General features: G+C 41.2%; 1 protein-coding gene across 14 annotated transcripts in view; it reads left to right on the forward strand.

Annotated features, from left to right (window-relative positions):
- Window positions 1–20,738, forward strand: part of SASH1 (SAM and SH3 domain containing 1) — a gene marked incomplete at its 5' end in the record, with an annotated part of 518,822 nt that overhangs the window by 401,754 nt on the left and 96,330 nt on the right. For 13 of the 14 annotated variants that reach the window (XM_080584011.1, XM_080584020.1, XM_080584019.1 and 10 more), the window contains one exon: window positions 9,051–9,179. In XM_080584011.1, the coding sequence (XP_080440137.1) occupies window positions 9,051–9,179 (129 nt within the window). Of the gene's footprint in view, window positions 1–9,050; window positions 9,180–19,701; window positions 19,768–20,738 lie in introns of those variants that run through there. The other variant, XM_080584018.1, reaches the window with a different exon arrangement.

A 20,738-nucleotide genomic window follows, 5' to 3' on the forward strand; every position in this document is an offset into this window, starting at 1 on the left:
GTAAAGATGGTTGTTCTTACTGTCACGGTGCTGGGAAGGACATACGAGTAGGGAGAAGCAAAGGTCAGAGTTGATATTTGTCGCTGTCACTGTGTTGTTTTTTTGTACAGCACCTAGCACAAGAATAAAATACCATTTCTTTCATGCAGAGCTTACAGATTGAGAGAACTGCTTACCACTGGGGAAAGAACACTGGAAGTGCTTCATTGGGCAAAACAAACTTACTGTGTTTTATGTGGAGAAACTAATTAGAGACCACCAAATTGGATAAAGAATTATTTTACTAAACACTTTTTTTTTGCCTTGGATAGTGCAGTGATGATTACGTATAAGCTTCTTGTAGATATGTATGTGTTAGGAAGCTGGGCATACTGTGTCTCAGTTAAAAATTACCAACCTGGATATTAAATATGTATCATATGCTGTGCTGTAATGATTTTTACTGCCGTGTATTGATGCAATAGAGTTTGACAAACTCAAAAATTTCGTCAGTGCTTTCATTGCTCTTTTATGATGTTGATAATATGCTTTGTTTAAAGGTTAAAAGGATTAGGTTAGATGAAATCCTGTAAAGGAACCAAATATCAAGTAGTGTATCAGTAGATGGTATTAATATTCTGGATATCGATCAAGCATGGAGTTTGACTTAGAGACAAACAGAACTGCGAAAAGTTGAAAAATAATTGCCTAAAAGAAGATCATCCTTTGAATACACCTCAGCATACTCGTAAGAGTGTGTTCACAATTAAACCCTTCTTTTATAGCAGTTTCTGCCTTTTATTTTTTTCCCACAGTTGAAGTAGAAAATGAAACCAGAATTCCACACAGCAGGGTCATTGTCAAATAACATTTTGGTGCCTCTTGGCTCACTTACCGCATTTTATTGTTTTATTGTATTTCACCAATACATCCAGCTATGAGGGAACGCCTCATAGCAAGTGCTGGTACAAAGTAGAAATCACAGTTTGGACTACAGTATTTGTAATAAAACTTGGATGTAAATGACCAAAGTTTGCTTGCATTGGGTCTACCATACAACTTCAGCATGTTGCCAGATACTCACGCACTGACCTTGCTTACGCAGTTGTCCAGAGATACAGTTTCTTCCTAATCTCTTCTTTGAAATTTCAGTTTCTTCTTTGTTTCTTCCTAACACCTTTAGTTTGTTGTGGTTTTTTTTGTTGTTGGTGGTGGTTCTTTTTCAGTCTACTGTTTGGAGTTGCTCATACCTCTGTTACATAGGAGACCTAACCACCATAGAATTGGTTTTTTGTCATACTGCGTTACTACTAGATATAAAGAAAAGATACGGGTTTTAATGAGACCTCTGTCATTATTGCAGTTAATATAGCCAGCTCACTGCGATGAGGACTTACTCCGTCATCGACTTAAGATGTTTGTTTTTTTCATCCTCATTTCATTAGACTGTAGTCTACTCAAACTTGAAACCACCCACTAAGATATGCTAACCTTCCTGGTTCTGAACCAAGAAATTATTCTCCATCTCCTTAATGGTGCTTTAATCACACATATGCTTATTTCTTAAGCCTTGGCACCCTTCTGTTTATCATTTGTTTCTACTCCCAGGTGTCAGGCTAGAAGCCCGCTGCAGCTGATGTGTACAGAGGGACACTTTTCCACTCAACATGAGGAAAAAAGTCTTGGCAAACGCGGTGCGCTGAAGGAGGAGGCAGTAATAATAAGGGAAGCAAAACTAATGAGAGGTGATGTCAGGTGTAGCTCTCGCACGGCTTGAGGAGTTGTTCGCTTATCCTGCTTTACAAGCTGGCAATGATAGCCTGTGCCTGACTGATGACCAGCCGGATGGGTAGTGGTGGCCTGGCAGGTATCACTGTAGACAAAGAGCTTTGAGTTGCATTTTGATGAGCTTAGTGCGGATCACCTTGGGGAAAGGAGGATAGAAGATAATATACTGTTATTAGGGAAGCTGGACATTAAGGATTCTTTGAACTAACTTTTTATGAATAAAATTTGCATATAGTCTTGTCTGTCAAGACAATGAGTATGTGAAAGAGCTGGTTTTGCTTGTGATAAATACCCACTTCAAGTATGTTGGAATGTACGTTTGCATAGATACAACTTTAGCATTTATTTATTTATTTTTTTTACATAGAGGACTACCTTTGTCGCATGCCTGAGAGAGAGAGGGATTCCAATAGTGTGCTTTCAAATTGATTTTAATTTACAAAGGGGAAAAAAGTGGATCACGGAGATGCTTTGTTACATCTTGACAGGTTTCCGGACTTTACAATAAAAAGTGAGATAAAAAGTGAGGGGGTGCTGATGGTGGCGGAAGTGTTTTATTTGCGGAGCTTTGCAAAAGGGGAGAGTTTCTCTTGAGGTGATGACATAAGAAGGTATCATATATAATAGAAAAAGGTTACACAGCTGTGTGATTCAGTATAAAGTTTCTGGATTTAGTGAGACTTTACTCTGAATTCAGTGGGCTGTATCACTTATTTCAAATAATTGCTACAAAATCTTTTACATCAAGCTATACCATTGTGCATTCTATTTATTGTAAAGAGTCTAGAAACGTTTTAAATATGCTGACGAGAGCTTGACACGTGTTATTAGATCTATTTTTGTAACCATCTGTACAGCCACATAGCTTAATGACTCAAGGCTCAGATGCCATAAAAATTAATAGAAAGTCTTGCACTGAATGTTCTCTTTGTTCTTGCAGTGTCCAGCTATAGAGGGGTCAAGGGAACCATGACAGCCCTTCAACATCATCTAAAATAGCTCTTCTCAATATAAAAATGTCATGACTTCTACATTGAGTGTTTTATGCCTCCCCCTTGAATATCAAGGCGAGTGCAGGGCTCCCTGGCCTCACGCTTCTGTCTCATTCACATTTTTGACCCTGCTGACTGTCAAGATAGACTTTGAACCTGTCGCTTTATGGATGGTGGAATTGTTTCTTCTGCTGAATGGAGGATTGTCCTTTCTGAACCCTAGGAAGAGAAGGAGACATTTCTCTAGCAGCTTGTTGGGTTTATTTTTAATGGCAGCTGGTTTGAAGCTAAGCCAGCATGTGAAACATCAGTCTTGTTCCTGGCAGAAATACATTGCTAGCAAGGGACAGGTAAGAAGGTCAGAAATGGGTAATGCACACATGTGGATGCCCATCCTCCTCATGTGATTCCGAATTTACTGTATCAAATACAGACATAAGCCCTAGCCAGAGAGGTGGACGCAGATTTAACTGTTCTTTTTTGGAAAGGTGTGGATCTGATTTAAATCTGCCTCCTCAAAAAGAATTGTGGAGGAATGTGAAATACGGTCTCTCTCACGTGAGCAGCCTGAAGTCGTGTATCGGTACACCTTGTGGTGCAGGAGGTGCTCTGCCAGGCTGGGGCTGCTTAGGGCAGCATGCACAAGCTTCTCAAACTTCTGTGACCATACATTGGGGAAAACATCTAGAACAAGCTGGTGTCTTGTTCAAAGTTGTCCCATGGAAACCTGAGCATCCCATGCTGCCTAGATAGGCTAGTTCTCCTTGGCTCTAAAGATCTCGTTGGATGTGTGCTGTGTAGATGAAGTCCTGTTGAAAACAGCATGTTTGTTAGGCACAAATATGTTTCCTTTCCACATATGTTCTCATTTCACTGCTTTTCTTTTTTTGGTCCTTCTTCCCTCTCCCCCTACCCCCTCCTCCCCAAACAAGCCTGTTTGCTCTGGCCCGCATTCTGGCTTTCATTTCTGCGCTCCTCACAGCTATCCAAACCAAAGGTATTATTGAAACGCATGATCGTCTTCCACAAATTTTTGGTAGGCGTCCCTGTTAAGATCCCAGTGCCAGAAATAAGCTGCTCATGTTTACAGTCACTTTCCACACAGTAGTCCTGTGTCTCAGGCACGGAAATGGGTTTTTCTCAGCTGGGGCTGTAAAGGTCAAAGTCATGCCTTGGCCAGGGCATGGTTGCAAAGCCTTTTAAAAGAGCATCTTCCCTTCATCTGTGCCCTTAAAAACATACGTTTATACATTTAATAAGTTGGATTTTTTCCTCAAGGTTTCTGACCTGTTCCTGGCTTCCCAGATCATGCCTGTGCAGTGGCCAGAGTTGGTCTTGCTGACCAAACAGCCTCGTAGCATTCGGATCTTCATTATATTTTGGAGGTTTGCTCGGTTGCATGAATTTCACCCCCTGCCTTGAAGAGCAAGCATGTGTATCTGGTAATCAGGCCTCTTTCCTGACATTCACAGCTGATAGAATAGGGGGATATGCTGGAATATGCAGCTTTGTAATAGTACTGTGTCAGAATCTGAGGTAGTGAAGTACAAATTCAAATAGCTGTGTTTTTTTTTTTTTTAGCTTTTTCTAAAACTATTCTGTGTGAAAATCTGTGCAGAAAGAATGTATGTTGTGCCAGTGCCAAGGATTGAGGTCTATAAACAGGTTCATGAAATGTATTTATTACTAGCAAAGTAACAAAGTCCTAGTACTGTGTTTACTTTATCATTATTATTATTAAAATACTAACCTATTTTTACTTAATTTTATTGCTAGCAGAGCTCTCTGGCAAAACATTTTTCTCCTTTACACTTTTAGATGTCAAATACAAAGGATTCTGCCAGGGTGTTAAACCAACTGATGAGCAGTGACCGATAAATCCTAACTTTATAATAAGTGTCAAATCGTTCCAGCTCCCCTTTGTAGTCACTCCATTAACACGAATCTCGATGGATTCCTTTGGTATTCACATGCATATCAGAACTAATTCCCTGGGAATTCCAGGGTAATTCATCATTTACTCCCTGTTCTATGATGCCAAAAAATGTTGTATGCATACATTATAAGATGGAAATTTAGGAATGTTATTTGGCAACCAAAAATAGGAATCTGAGCTAGCTTCTGCTTTCATTAAAATATTTTATAAATTTTTCATTTTAGGTTTGCCCCTTCAAAATTAGTGGGTTGTTTGCTTTTCTGCCTATCAGACTATTTCTGAAAAGGTCTCAGGCAGTAGTAGAGTTCTAGGAAAAACATGTTGTTAACTTTTTATGAATAAATTAAAGTATTTCAGGAATTTTAATGAATATTTGGTTTTCCTATGTTTTTTTTTTCCCTCCAGAGATGATCAGTGGGTTTATATGATAATTACATATATGTCAGTAAGAATAAATTTGAAAGCTGTGCCTGTTTTCATGAGGATCTCATGAGCTGTTTCACATATGGGTCCGTCCAAGTCAAAATGGGACGTGGTGGCGCATAACTGAAGGCTTGCTTTAAATGACGTTGGCTTATTGGTTTTGGTATCAAATAGCTGTATGCTTTTTCATACCTGTGAAACTAAAAATGGCAATTCGAGTTTGTTTAGACCCTGTTGTACTAATATTGGAATCAAGCCCATACTGCGGGACTATGCATAAAGAAGTAGAGGAATGAGCAAACAGATGAGTTTTGACTGTTATTTCTATTATTTTAAAAATCCTCTAGATTTTGGCTTGTGTATGAAGGCAAGAAAGTCAAAGGAAGTTACCAAAATTAATACTGGCTTTTATTCTTTATGTATCAAATTTGAAATCTTAGTTATCATTAGTTATGAATGCTTTTATTGTTCTATGATATTATGTTGGGGAGTTTTAAAAAAGCGTTTTAGAGAAGTCTGCTGCCTTGAAAGGGAGACGAATGAGTTCTCAAGTTGGGTGCTAAAGTTTGCATACAAACTTAAAGATCAGGGGTGGATGATGGAGATAATCATATGCATTTAACATACACCCTGTGGGAGAAAACTTGAGGTAATGTAAATCAGATACATAATTGTCTGTCAAGTTACGACATTATTTTCATGTATGTAACGAGTGGATGCTGCTGGGTGTGAAATGTTTGCTGTATTTGACTTGGGCTGACTTGTGTATCTGTTTTTCCTTTTTGGATGCCCCCACAAGTAAACTGCCCTCTGTCTGGCAACCCAGCAGAAACGTATGGAAGAGTTGCAGTGATTATGTTCTTCAGGAATCAGTTCTCATCCTCAAGACCTCATGATATTTCTGTCCCTTTATCCATTCTGGGTGTTAAGCTTTCTTTCACACAGGACTTGTCGTCCTTGGAGAGCTGGCATGAGCTGCATTTGAAGCATAGCCCCTAAGTTGAGTCCTGTGCGTTGACTCACTGAAATCCTACCTGGCAGGCAGGCTGGTGGCTTCTCATGGCTTTCTGGTGCTGGTGGCCTTTGTCCCTTGTCCAGAGGCTACTCTTTGCCTTCGCGTGCTTGGTTGCAGGAGGGCCACCCTGTTCCGACAGGGTTTAATTTGGGTGCTGTTGTTGAGCTTGTTTTACTCTAGGGACAGTCACAACCCTTCAGACCTGTGGAGACCTCCTTTGAAAAGAAGCACCACTCTTCCCTCACCAAAAGCAGTGAAAAATGACTATTTGCACAGCTTTGTTTGCTCCACTGTGCATGGCAGGCCTCTGTCCTGTCTGGTCTCAGCCCTGCTTGCAGTAGAGCTGGCTTAGCTTTTAGCTGAACCGAAGCTCACGTGGTATGTTTGGGTTTGGAGTGTATTACCCAATTTCAGAGTCATGACAGTAACCTATAAAAACAGTAATTGCTCTGTTGTATAACTTTTACTTACACAAGTTACACCTATTCCCCAGCAAGCTTACCACGTGAAATTTAAAGGTCTCCAGAGTTCAGGAAGGAGACAGACTGACAAAGTAATGAAGCAGATTTCTTATTGTTCTAATAAAATGATGGTTTCCAGTCTTATCCTACTGTTATTACCATTTCCAGCTCCCATAGTCTTAACTGGCAAAGCTTATTAAGCAAAAAGCAGCCTCTGTCCAGCTGGGGAAGACGCTAGGAAGTGGGAATTTTTTGTAACCCTTAGAGAAGAATGGTTGTCATAAGGGAATGGCTGGGAATTAGATTTCATTTCATCTCTTTGAAACCCGTGCAGGTCTTTGTATCGCCCGCAACAGCAACCAAATGAAGGTTACATTCGTGGGCTGCTTCTTCTGTGTTTGTTTTCCTCCCTACCTGGTGATCCCTACTGAGCATGCAAACCTCGTGAAGGCAGCTCTGCGTGCACGGGGCATCAGCAAGCGCCGCTCAGCCAAGGCTGTGACAACCACTGGGAGATCGCCCAGCTGTACGGGCAGGTGTACGGAGCTTGTGGCACGGGCAGAGAGTCCAGCTTTCTTGCCCAGCTTGCTGGGAGGTGAGGGCTCGTGATGAGGGAGCAGCCGGAGAGGACGTGTGGCTGCTGAGCAGGGACAAGGCAGGGCAGCGCTGTCGAGCTCTGAAAGATGCCGGTGTTTTGTCCCTGTAACCTGCGTGCTCGCTTAGCGGTGTGGAAGGCTGTTTGTCTGAAGCTCTGTGAAGTCTGAAATTCCCAGAAGTGAATTTACACTAAGGAACTTGATCTTGTGCTGCTTGAAACATCTCCCATTTGAGATCTTTGGCAGGTTGAGAGGTAGGAAATACAGTAAAATACACACACACACACACGTGTATATATATATATATATATATAGTTACGCATAGAGGAGGGTGTGTATGTATATATACTTTTTGTACCTATTTTGCTTCAGTTGCTCCAACAAGTTGCTTTCCATCCCTACTGTACATAGTAGTTGGAGAAACTCAAAACGGTTCAGCATTTTGGGAACATGAGTTCTCTACAAAGCTTTCTGGGGAATTTTAGATACCTGTTGAGCATGTGGAAATGTACTTTAAGAAAGCAGAAAGTGTGTTTCACAGAATCTCAGGTTTAATAGGCTTCCACTTTGACTTAATTGGAGAGTTTTTTCCAAACTGGAAGTGATACTTCATTAGAGCAGGTCTGCCTCTTCTGCACAGTCAGACCCAGAAAACAGGGCTATTTATTTTCAAATGGCAATAGCTTCAATAAGATGTGCTTTCTAATTAAAAGATTTCCTTCTAGCTCATGTGTTAACACTTTGCATTGCAACTTAGGTGTACTATTAGCATAATTCTTTTTAAATGTTTTCTCGGTTGCTTATTTTTTCTTAATATTCAAGACAACTTTATGTTTGTGTTGCATCTATTAACAGATAGCAACAACGAAATAACGCTGCAGTGTGTCCTTGTTCTGCTCTCAGCAGCCATACTTTGTGTAGGCATTCTTCAAAAGGTAGACTATATGCAATAACATATATGCACTTACAGAAATCAGGCAAAAGGAGAAAATGACTCCATTTGATCTTTTGGACCCATGTAATTGTGTGCCCATTGGTAATCCACCTTGTCCACCCCCTCTCCCTGCCCTCTCTGACACAGATACCTGAAGCTCAGAAAGATTTCTAATGCCACTTAAAACATCCAGCCTTCCCCCACCACTCTTATTTAGCCATCACTCAAGAAGTATGAATTTCAGTTGTAATTAACAGATGATTACGATCAGGTTCCTGGCTGTAGCCATTTTATTAATGGGGTAGCAATCTTGCCTAGCAGAACAGACATTTGGGACTGAGCGAAGCCTGTTTCCGCCTCCAGAGTACCTTAAAAGAACAACTGGCAGAGTGTCTTTGTGGGTGGTATAAACTCGCCTGTTAAAGTCATTTGGCTGAAATTGTTTGCAGTCTGACTGATGGTGCTTATAAGCAAGAGGTTTTAGTGTTTGAAAGTGCTGTTAGTCATTGTGAAGGAAAGCAGGGCTACTCCCAGTAAATAAGGTCGGTGAAACACATGTGATGACTGGTTATGGGGCGAGTGGGCAGTGGCTCGGGAGAGCCACTTGGAATATGAATGCATGTGGGTGGGAGGGAATCGAGGCACATAGTGCCTGGGGACACCACTGCTCGGCATCGCTGTCCCTGCCACTTCTGTCGGTGCAGGGATTAGCAAGGACCCACCAGTTCTTGAGGAGCTGCTGTGATAACGTGGCTCCCAGGTGTTCTTGCTCGGGACTGGGGATTGGAAGGACAGCCACAAGTTGTGCGCTGCCTGCCTTACAGGGAGGGGGGGGCTCTACCTCGGGCTTGTGCTATCACTTTTAAATTAGAATTTTAACACTGACTAGCCTCTCTTTTTTTTTTTTTTCCTTGTCTCTACTATAGGATGGGTCACTGGGAAACATTGATGACCTTGCTCAGCAGTATGCAGACTACTACAACACCTGCTTCACGGATGTGTGCGAGAGGATGGAAGAGTTGCGCAAGCGGAGGGTTTCACAAGACCTTGATGTGGTACGTAGAAGTTACGACTTTTTTGACAAGTGATTGCTGTTTGTGACCCAGGAGAATCGTTAGTGTTTCATCCTGATGATTTGAGAGTTACATCCCTACCCAGAGAAGTGACTAGATGTGATTGCGTTCACACACACAAACAATTTGGCCTACTCAATTAAGCACTTGGAAATTAACTGCTTTATATTTTTTTAGATATTTGTTGTGATTCATTAAGCCTTGAGACTGCATTTCTTAGTTGTTTTTCGATTGGAGCATTTTTTGCTTATGTGCATTTGCTTGCCAACCTCAACTGTTGGAGGCAAGATGGTGTATGACAAAAGCATTGTTTCCTTGCTCCAAGATGCTCCTGGTGTGAGCATAATGAAATTGTGTGCTGTTTTTCAACTGTACAACTGTTTGTTGCACTGTACGAACTGGGAAAGTACAGCTTCTTAAAACTCTGAGGTGCAAATATTAATTTCATGCTCTCAAATGTAAGCAGTCACCAATTTTGTGAACCCTTTTCCATTAATGCATGTCACAGAACCTGTAGGGAGACATTGAGTCACAGTTGTTCAGGCTGGAAGGGGCCTTAGGAGATCTTTAATCCAACCTTCTGCTCAAAGCAGGGTTGACACTTAATTCAAAACTTCAAAACAGGTTGCTCAGGGCTTTATCCGGTTGAGTCTTGAGACTCCATCAAGGACAGAGACTGCACAGCCTGTCTAGGCAACCTGTTCCTCTGCTTCCCTGTCTTTACAGTAAATATTCCCCCCCGATAATCTAATACAGACCCTTCCATGTCTTTTTTTTTTTTTGGCCTGTTGTCCTATTGTACTACACACCACTGCAAAGAACTGGGCTCCATGTTTTTGATAACCTCCCCATAGCCACCATCAGGTAGCTGTGTATGACTGTCTTTTTTTCTCCAAGCTGAATTTACCAGCCCTCTTGGCCTGTTTTTGCAGGGTAAGGGCTCAAAGCCCTGAGCACTTGGTAGCTCTCCTCTGGACTCACTCACTTGAGGGCTGCACAACTGGAGGTGTGCTCGTGGCCCCAGAACTCCCCAGGCCTTTTCTGCAGAGCAGGGTGACCCAGCTAGTCAGTCCCCAGCCTGTGTTGGTGCGTGGGCTTACTCCTTCTCAGGAGCAGGACTTTGTATTTGTCCATGTTGAGTTTCTCGAGATTTCTGTGAGGCCACTTTGAATGGCAGCTCGGCCCTCAAGTGTATTGACTGTAACTCAAATCCACAACCTGGATAATGGTGCCATCTATTTCCTCTGCAGGTATTTGATGGGACAGGCCCATAGATCCTGCAGTTCTCTGCTTATAACTGGCCTTCAAGTACAGCACGCTAACCATTACATGACCCTTAAAGCCCAGCCTGCCAGGATTTTACCCATTAAGTGGTGCAGACTTCTTGGGGAGTCCCACTTTTGCTGAAACTAACGTATGTGCAGGTCACCTGTGTAACTCATTTTTGTTAGGTCTGGGGAGGAACCTTTTCAGGAGGCCTAACACAAAAACGTTTTCGCTTGTTGGATGATTTCCATTTCCTTACGGTTCTGTAACGTTAGTAAGTGTTTATCACTGCTTAGTGTATATATGCATGTTTGTTTTGTACATGGGCATTACTGATTGTTTTTTTCATTTTAAACCTTTTCATCATTTTTCATAACATTCATAATCTGTGTCAGAGAGAAGAAGGCTTTTGGGCATGCTTAGTTAGGTCTTTTATGTTAAGTTTATGTTTCCCAACTGTATCATACATTTTACTTACAGTTTTGTTGATATTTCCTACAAATCTTGTCTGACAGAAAACAGGTTACTGAAGGAATTCTTCTTTATGTTATATTTGGTCATGGTTTTGCTGTGGTGGTAATTTTTTTGTATCACATACAGAAACTCATAAGGAAAGTTACTAGTTATTGCAGAGCTTGTAAATTGTGAAGCTGCTGACTGTAGTTGTTCCTAGCAGTTTTGCTTTGAAACTCTGTGGAGTTTCTGGTATGAAATAATACTTTTAAAAAGAGGATTGTTTGCTGTCACTTAGTATAGTACTTTTTATTTAGAAATCTCAAGCTGTATATCTCATATCCCATCTTGTTTGTACGGGAAAGCAAGGTACGGTTAATACCTCCCAGTGCTGTGGTAGAGCCAGTATGCTATCTGATAACAGTTCTGCAGTTCCTCTACAAGTTCAAACCCTTTAAGAGAAATGTGGGAGCTGAAGATGTGTAGTGGTGTGTTCTTTGTTTCCCTGGATCTTAGCACTGACTAGCAGCAAGGAGTGGTTTGCTCCCATTCTCTAGCAGCTGTACCTGATGACGTGGATTACTTAAGGCTAAGTGTTAAAGAAAAGATGATTGCAGGAAATCCCTTTCTAGACAGACCCGTGAGCCTTCTGTGCCTAGCAGCTGGTGGCAGAGAAGCGTGGATCTGAAAGCCTCTGCGTACCTGGTATGCTAGGTGGCTGTTGCCAGCCACGACACCCGCCTTTCCTGGCACTCAGGCTCTTGGAAGGCAGCTCCTGTGCTGGGTGATGGAGTACGCTATATGGCAGGAGAGGACTCCCTTCCATTTGGACAGATGGGCCTAATTTGGCTCCTTTCTCTTCCAAAGCTGCAGAAGCCAGTCTGGGGAAACCCATGTGAGTTTAATTAACTCACATCAAAGGTGCAGAGCTTCAAGCTGGTTTAAATAGATGCGAGCTAACCCAAGACAGACCAGCGAGTGGTTCGCTAGCTCATCCTGTTCAAGAGAAACTGTAGTCAGAGAAAATGGCTGCATGAAAAGACATCCCGGAGATGTAACTGCAGTGGCTCCCATGTTTGGATTGCTCGCTGTGGTAGTCCAGTGATGACTTCTTGAACTTTCAAGTCAGCACAATGATAACGCAACTGAAATTTAAATTAGTGCTCAGTTTTTGCTACATCCATCACCAGTATATAATATGGTTTCTGGACGTCAGATAGACGTTCTGCTGCATGCTTCGCTGAGTAGGTACACAGTGGGCAGGGAATGGCCTCCTTGACTAGCATGCATTTTCACTGCGATAGATTAATATATCTGATTATCATCTGCTGTAGAAGGAGGATTTGGTTTTAACAGAAGAGCTGCCGAAGTGGCCTCAGAAGTACTGATGTGAAAGACAGAAGACAGTGACTCGTTTGGTGTGATGTCTTTCCTCTCTGCAGCTTGAGGAAAGGTAGTGTATTTGCAGACATTTTGGAATTGTGACTGGGGAGTAATGCTGGAGGGGAATGCCAGATTCATGGCATATCCCAGTAGCAAATATAAGTGATGACAAAATTATTGTGCACCAGTATTACTGGGCTGTTAGTCTAGCCTGGCTTTGCTCTGCCATGCATTGCCCTCAGAAGCAGGGGTGAGGAGGGACGGTGCTAGCTTCTTCCCAGCAGTGGGGACATGCCAGAGCTGCAGGTGAGCAACGCTTCCGTTCCTTTTCCCCCCCACTGATGATCTTCTCCCTCTCTTTAGCTAAGTGTTAGGGTAAAACGAAGCTGCTGTGTGTGTAGTACTAGTGCTAATCTCCAGGGTTTTGCTGAAGTGAAGGTTACTGAATCCATAGAGGGGGAATCCATAGAGCAAGCCTAAGCCCTGCACTGAGATGAGAATGAAAGAGGCAATAGGAGAGTGGGGAGTCTCTGACAGCTCTCTCAAAGCTACGGGATGCTCTGTGCAAAAAAAAATTTGAAAGGCAATAGGTGTTGGGATTCACCTTCAGATTTTTAAAGCAGGATGAGTGTTAAATGCAAAATGTGAAAGGCCAGCGTTAGGTTTGGAGCTTCGTTTACTGAATGCTCTGCAGATAAAGAAAGAGTGGATCACCCCAGGGGTCCAAGTGTCCTCCAAAAGTTGCCCGGAGAGGCTGCGTCAGGAGGAGTAGTGCAATAACAAAGAAGTGCCCGAGCTGCCAAGTCTTGCCAAGAACATGCATTCAGCACTGGCTCGCCCCGATCGCCCTTTGTAGCACGTCCACTGAAAGGACAGAAATATGAGCTGTTTATTGCTGCTTCTGTACGCTTTGAAAATGTTTTAAAAATGTTTGGGAGCAAGTGTTGATATCTTGATTGTATATTGTACTTTTTAATCAGCTCCTCCCCAACCTTTCCTATCAGACCATGGCCATTTCAGTCTGGATATCCTGCTCTCGTTGAATTTTTAAAAAATATCACTTGGTGAAATTGTTTGGGAGAGCAGCATATCTTGTAACAAAACAGTAGCTGCAGATGGAGCTAAACACAGATTATTTTTCCAAATGTTAGTGCCGTCAGAGATTGTTCGTTGTCTCCAACCACGGTAACTGCTTTTTGCATTTGGAATTTTGCCTCTGTTTTTGTAATGGAGAATGTGCTTGGGTTTGGACATTAATGTTTGTGAACAGCATGGGAGTTGCCCACGTTTCCTAGCAGTTGGCCTATTCCTGTGCACCGTATGTGTTTCTGGCTGAGGAGGAACTGCAGTCAGAGTAGACAGAGTGGATTTTCAGGCCTGTAATGGATGTATCACTGGTAAAATTCAGCTGGACATCTGCTAAAAGGTGGTTATGGCCAGAAAAGTGACTCGGTGAGGATGGCTCCTTGTTACTCCTCATATCTGCTTCCTTTGTGTCTTTGGGATCATATCTGCTTGGCTCACTGTCAAAAGCAGGTTCGTCTTGCCTGTCAGCAAGGCAGGACAGTATTGATGTAGCTGTGAAAGAGCAAACTGCATTCTGTTGTCTCATCCATCACTGACAGCGGCCAGCTAACTGCTGCTGCCAAGCTCTGCATTGTAGCTGGTGATCCTGAAGTCAAAGAGCAGCTTGAGGCTTCCTGATGGGTTCTGACAGCTACGACTGTGGCACTGAGAAATTGCACTAATCTTTTGATTTGTAAATTGCTTAAATTTAAAATGAATGTCACTGGAAAGTGACAAGGCACACTATTTACCTCTTTTTTTCTTTTTTTTTTCCTTCCTGCATGGATTTAATTAATTCCCTTGCACAAAAAGGGAAGTGTTCAGAATCTCTCTGCATACATGACGTAAAGTACAGTGCATGTATCTGACAAATCAACTTCCCTAGGCCCTTGTGGTTTTACAGTAGCTGGCTTTATGAATCTGCATATATATGAAGTCAGAAAATAGAAATGAACACAAAACCAACATACGATTCTTGTCTTGCTGCCCACGCGTGCAAGCATGTAGCTCGTGTCTTTGTGCATGGCTTTGAAAGATGCTCAGCGATCGGTTGTTTGATGACACATAGGTTTGATAGTCTAGATATCATCATCATGTACAAATGCGTCCAGCAAGGCAGAGTGGACGTAAAGTGGCACAAATAGAGTAATTAGTAATTAGAGTGACAGAGTAATTAATCTTTAGCCTTTTTAGAGGTGCATTTGGCTGATACTGTACTACTGGTGGGTGATATCATAAGACCAGCAGAGAAACTCAGCCAGCCTTCGCTGAAGGAGACTGAAATACCCCAAACTGTTTCCCAGTCAGTGATTGATGTGGATTTAAGAAGTCTCCATGGGAGTTAGCCAGTTAAGTTGCAGTCCTGAATATCTTTGTGGAGTCTGCCTGTGTCTGCACTAGAGCTGGCTCTAGCCACTTCCCGTATTCTTTGTGTTTTACAGACATTAAAATCGCCGGGTCCTTGAATAGGTTCCTTTTTCCCTGCCATGAAATGATCAGCTCTGCTTTGCAAATGCAATATTGTGTGCTTTTACCTTTGTCCTGAGAGGACACCTCTACCTTGCAGGAACAGAATCCCACTGTTTTGTTTTGTCATGCTGGCTGCAAGAGGCTCTCCAAAATACAAACAACATCTGAATTGGATTAGAAAGGTATCTTCAGCACGCGCGCGCACACACACACACACAAAAGAAGAACTGGAGAACACGCAGATAAGACTTCTTGAATTTTGGAGGGTTTCCAGGCCTTATCAGTCAGACACATGAAAGAAAAAGCAGCAGTAAAAGATGTGGACTTTTAAGCATTTCAAACTACACCGGAAGGAAAAAAATAAGTCTCTTTTTTCCTAAATATGAGGTGCATAAAGTAGATTTACATATATAGGAAATAAATAATGGAGATTTCTGTGTCTGCAGTCTCAGTCTCTCAATATTTTAGGGTTTATCTACATAAACTGAATTCATAATAATTTTTTCATCATTAATGGAGCTTTTCAAAGGTAGACACAATGGAAATTCTGGAACAGACACGCTATTTTTAGTGTCTCATGTATCACACACCAAGACAGCAAAGGCATTTAAATACAGAGCTAGCATTAAGAATGAAAATAAAGCAAGGCTTGTTCCAAACACAGTGAAGTGAATGCATTTCTAAGCAGCCCTTAGTCTACTTAGTACTAGCAGACTTAGTAAAAATCTCTCTACTTTCTGTAAGCTAATGATCTCCTGCAGTCTCAACACTATTTTTGTTGGAAGCCCATTTATGAATAATCCCTTAAGCAAAATCTGTCTATTTATAGCCAAAGTTTGTAGGCTGGAGACTCAGCGGATTGTTATGGTGGTTTGGGTGACCTTATCTTTCTTTAATGCATTCAGAGGATCCATGCTTTTTGGAGCAGGATCTTCACTTCAACACTTCTAGTCTTCGGAATGTTTGTATTTTTGGCAATGTCAGTGTTCTGGGAAGAGCAAGTTATTGAAGGTGATTGTTTTTTTTGTTTTGTTTTGTTTTTTTTTTTTCAGAATTGGTAATGCTGTTATAAATAAAAAATGTCCTAAGTAGAAAAAGTAACTCATTTTGGGTAGTCTGACTGCTAACTTTAGAGAGGAATAATTTGCCTTTAGAGTTATAAATATTTTTCTAGCTATTCTCAATCTTGCATCCTCATCTGTAGTGATTTTCTTGTCCCTTTATATTTAGCAGGACTTTTAATTTGAACCTAAGATCAATTGAACATATTCTTGCTGTGCTTTTCTTTTATGCTAGTAGCAGTGCTTGTCTGCCGGAACTGACAGACTAGATTTGTATTAACTCTGTGATTTGATCTCATTGGAGCCTGAAGACTTCGGGAGTGTAGGAGGAGGAATCGGTTGACTAACTTCAGCTCCCTTTGTGTATTTTCTTTTTCTTTTCTCCGCTCTGAATTTAAAAGATGACAACCAATGTGGAAGTGTACAGTGTCGTGCTGCCTGGACCATGAGGTAAATTTTATTGCAAGGGATAAGATTATTAAAAAATGAAAGAAAACAAATTAAATTGTCATATAAGAAAATACATCTCTCAGAATAAAAACCCAAAGCATGGTAAATGGTTTTTGTGGTGTGCAGTCCATGCACTAATAGAAGGATTCCAAATACCTGAGTGACGTTACTCTGGGAAAGACAGTAGTATGTGCTGGCAGACCATTAAGTTTCGGGGAGTGAAGATCCAGGATATTGTGAACACACTTAACAGCTTTTCTAAAGTTGCCAGGCAGTCCGGAGTTTGTTTAGCAGACAGTTGTTTATTGTGTTTTAGCAAACCCTGGGACAATGCTGATAGCTAGCTAAAAACACTGGTGAGACTTGTGTGAAGAAAAATTAAGTGGCAGCCAGCGTTGCTCTAAAATGCACACGGCTAACCTCTTAAGATTTTTCCAGTCCTGCATTCAAAATAGGTGACTTTGGGTAACTTTTTTGATAATTCTATTGGATTCAGTAGTGACTGTTAAGGAGAAAATTGGTACTGTATCAGAAGAGTATCAAATAAATGATAGCAGCTAAACCATCAGAAGAATGAACCCAGAAGGTGCAATGTCTACCCACTAGATCAGGTTGCCCAGGACTCTTCTTTGTCCTTAAGTAGATTAGTTCTGACTTCCCAGGCAGCTCTGTGTTCCTTTCCTTCCATCCTCCAACCAGTTCATCTACATGTGCTGAAGATGGCTGACAGCAGCTTCAGGAGTCGAAGTACTGTTGCGCTAGCTTCCACTTCTCCTGCGTCTTTAGGTAGAGGAACACCACCGCTGGATCTCAAGGAATAATGAGGATGTTGCTCAAGACAGAAGTCTTGAAGTTATTGAGGTATCCAAAAAAAACTGCACTTGTAAGAAATGTAACAGCCTTGCAGGTTGTCAGAGAAAACAGGCAGGTCTTAATCAGGAATAAATCAAGAGCGTGTTTTGAGGGGAATGAGAAATGCATCACGAGTATTCGTGCACATCTGGATGTGCTTTGGAACATCTGCTTCTCCACAGCAGAAGGACACTCCTCCAGCAAAGATGCCCAGAGGAAGGCAGGCTTCCTTCTGCAAACTCAAAAGGTTTATTCCTACCCAACCACCCCTCCCCCCTTTTTTTTTTTTTTTTTTTTGCCAGCCTGGCCCTGATCTTCGTGATGTAGGTTCTGGCACTGCACAGCTACCCCCCTTTGATCTCTCCATGCTTTATCTTTTTCCAGTGTTGTGTAGGTTTCCTGTTTCAGCAGTATTGCCTGAAGCATGCAGAGAAATATTCCGTTTCAAACAGGACGGTCTGTGAATTTTGTGTTTGAAGGAGAGTGCAAGCAGTTTGAAGAGATGTGATTTCTTTAGTGATTGATCAATCTGTTTTCCACAAAATAATAAAAGGAATGGGTATCAGATGGAAATCCCTCTTTCTGACTCCTGTCTGCCATATCCCTCTTGACTTATTTCAGTGCTCCCCCCAGTTTAAATTACAGCTGTCTTGCAAAATGAAACAAAATAGTTTGGGATATCTGAATCCAGATTTTCCTTGACTCTTAAGTCTTTTTTGGATGTTCAAGAAAATTAAGTAATAGCTAATCAATAGTAATTGAAGGTAGTAAACCTGTTTTTGTATACATATGAATATGAATGGGTAATACATATTACAGCAGGATTAAATTTCAGTACCTTATCAAAAGGATGAATTTCTTGTGTTGCTGGGCATGATAAACAAAATCAGTCACGGATTAGAAACTAATTAAAGAAGAAAGACTTGAAATGATTAGCAAAATTTGGAATGCATAAGGTTCTTACGAAACACACAGTGGTAATTTTCATTTACATCTGTGTCTCTTGCCTGTTGCTGTTGAAGTTCCCGATAAGACTGTAGTCGTAATCATTAGATTTAGCTTCCGTGTGAAAATGATGGCAATGTAGTCGTGTACCTCAGCTCATGTAAGGATGCAAAGAAGGCAGTGTTTGTAGGAATAATGACTTATTAAATCAGTGGATATAACTGTGGAAAACAGACAAGCTTTTCAAGCTATCCAGATAAATTAGGAAGATAAAAAGGTAGCAAAAGAAAATCAGAATTTGGAAGCTTCTTTCAAGAAAAGCTAAGAAGATAAACAATATTTGAAAGAAGCCCACCTCCAAGTGGCATATTTCAGGCTTCAGTCAGCTGTCTGTCTTGGGCCACCTCCAGACGTGTTCAGGCCTCTCCTCTTCTAGTCTCGCAGCAAAGATTAAGCCAATAGTTCAAGTCTGTTTTGACACAGAAGATCGCTTTTAAAGTTTCACAGCTTGGGGGAATTGCTGGAAGGGATGCCAATGAGATGTACGAAGGAAGTTGGTCATCGGAATTGCTTTATTACATTCATGTGGTGATCTACATAATTGGAGCCTTCAGTTGCTAGCCTACACAGTTGCTCACCAGATAGTTTAATTTCTCCTTTGTATAGCGCTTTCCACCCTCAAAGCACTTTAAAAACGTTAATTACCCTTTGTTGTATCCTTTGAGGTTGGTAACTTGAGTATCATTATCCCTGTTTAGGCCTTTCCTCCCTGAGATTTTGTTGCTCAGGGAGATTTACCTTTGTAATTCTGTAATGTTTTGTCTGTGACCATGAGTTTGCAGTAGATTAGCACAAAATTTGTGTAAATTCAGAAGGATTTAACAAGTAATGGTGTTAGTCTGGGTGTACCCCCAGAGTAGCTGTAAACAAATACTGGCCACAAGAGCTAATTACATAGTGCATGGCCAGGGTGATGAACAAGCTAGGTGGCCTGCGGCTCAAGGCTAAAGTCCAGCCCGCTATCTCACTTTTCTTTAAGTCAGAGGTATCTTAAGAGTAAGACCACTGAAGTATTCTTGATCTCACATCTTTCAGACAACTTCATTGTTTTCTTCTTAAGTACGGAGGTCTGGTGAAGAGTCTAGCTCTATTAGTCAATAGCTCACTGCCACTCCTACAGTTCTGCGGCTGCTTTACGTCATTTATGTATGGAGGGGATAATGCTGATACGCAGAAGTAGAGAGCTCTATTACTTCACTATAGAGTGGATTTTCATCTCTTCAGAAATGCATTGGTTTCACTGGAAAGTTAGCAAACAGCGATGGCTGAAAAACATGCTGTTTCAGTAAGACCCAAGTTAAATATTCATTTTGAACACCTGTGGGAAAGTATGAGAAAGAAGGGGCTTGGTTTGCAAATAGTAGGAGGTGGTGGTTTGATCCAGCGGGGTAGAAACCCAAAGTTCAGTTCTCTCCTCTGCTTGAGGAAACTTGAACTCTTATCTCCTATCTTGGAGTGCTTTTAATATTCCATAGTCGTCTTAACATTATCTGTTGATCAGCACAATTCGCATACATAAACAGTTCCTGCAGCAGCAATTGGAATACCAGTGTCTCATCTTCCAGGTAGGCATCTTCTCCACAAAGCTTCTAAATCTTATTTTACCTTCTTCACTTGCAGTTTGAAAAAATTTAAATACTTTAAACAGGGCTGAACAGCATTATTAGCAATGGAGTAGGAAGATGAATCTCAGACTAATGGGTTTTGGCTCCTTTTTTATTTTTATTGTTTCAAATGCTTCACTTCAGATTGATACTATATAAAGGAGCCAAGTTGCTGACCCTCTAGCAAAATTCAAGTTTGTTTTTCTTTACTGCTGTTTTTAACTCCATAAGTAGTTTGGATAACTTTTTGTTTGTAAGATAGACATTAGCAGGTCAATTATCTTCCTTTGATCTCTTTGTTTATGAGTAGCCTCCCAAATTAATGGCAAGACTAGAACTTACCTTTATGCTGCCTTGGATGAACATTTCAGGGGGCTTGATAACTTTGTTGTTTTTTCCTCTGTTGAACTGAGATAGGTTCAGCGCTACTGGATTAATTTTGTTGTGGCTTTTAAATTGCAGGTGGTATATGTAAATTTACACGTTTGCTCTTGAACTATTCATTTGTTTTGTAGAAGTCATCCTAATTTCCTAAGAAATGTTAATGTTAATCTTCTTCAGAATTCCTTTAAGCAATGGAAATGGAAAAACACCATGATACGTGTCAAATTTTACATCTGCCTTTGGTAACATGGAAATATCAAATATCTAAGGAAGCTTTCCATGACTGAATAACGGGGCAGTTATACATGGAAGATTGTTGAAAACGTGTAGAAAAAACAATAAATAAATTTTCAGTGTGTTACAGTTCGGCTAAGGTAAATACAGAGGTGAAGTAGCCATGTATTTTTCACTGAGTTTTTGGCCCAAAGGGAGTAAAGGAGGTTGGAAGGTTGGAAAGATGAAGATAATTTTTTTGCCATTAGATATGCTCTTTGGAGCTTCCTGCATTTTGCCACCGTTGTAAGTTTTGTTGGGATACTTAGACTGTT

The sequence above is a fragment of the Anser brachyrhynchus genome (genome assembly GCF_964034855.1).
Source record: "Anser brachyrhynchus genome assembly, chromosome: 3".
Lineage (NCBI taxonomy): Eukaryota > Metazoa > Chordata > Aves > Anseriformes > Anatidae > Anser > Anser brachyrhynchus.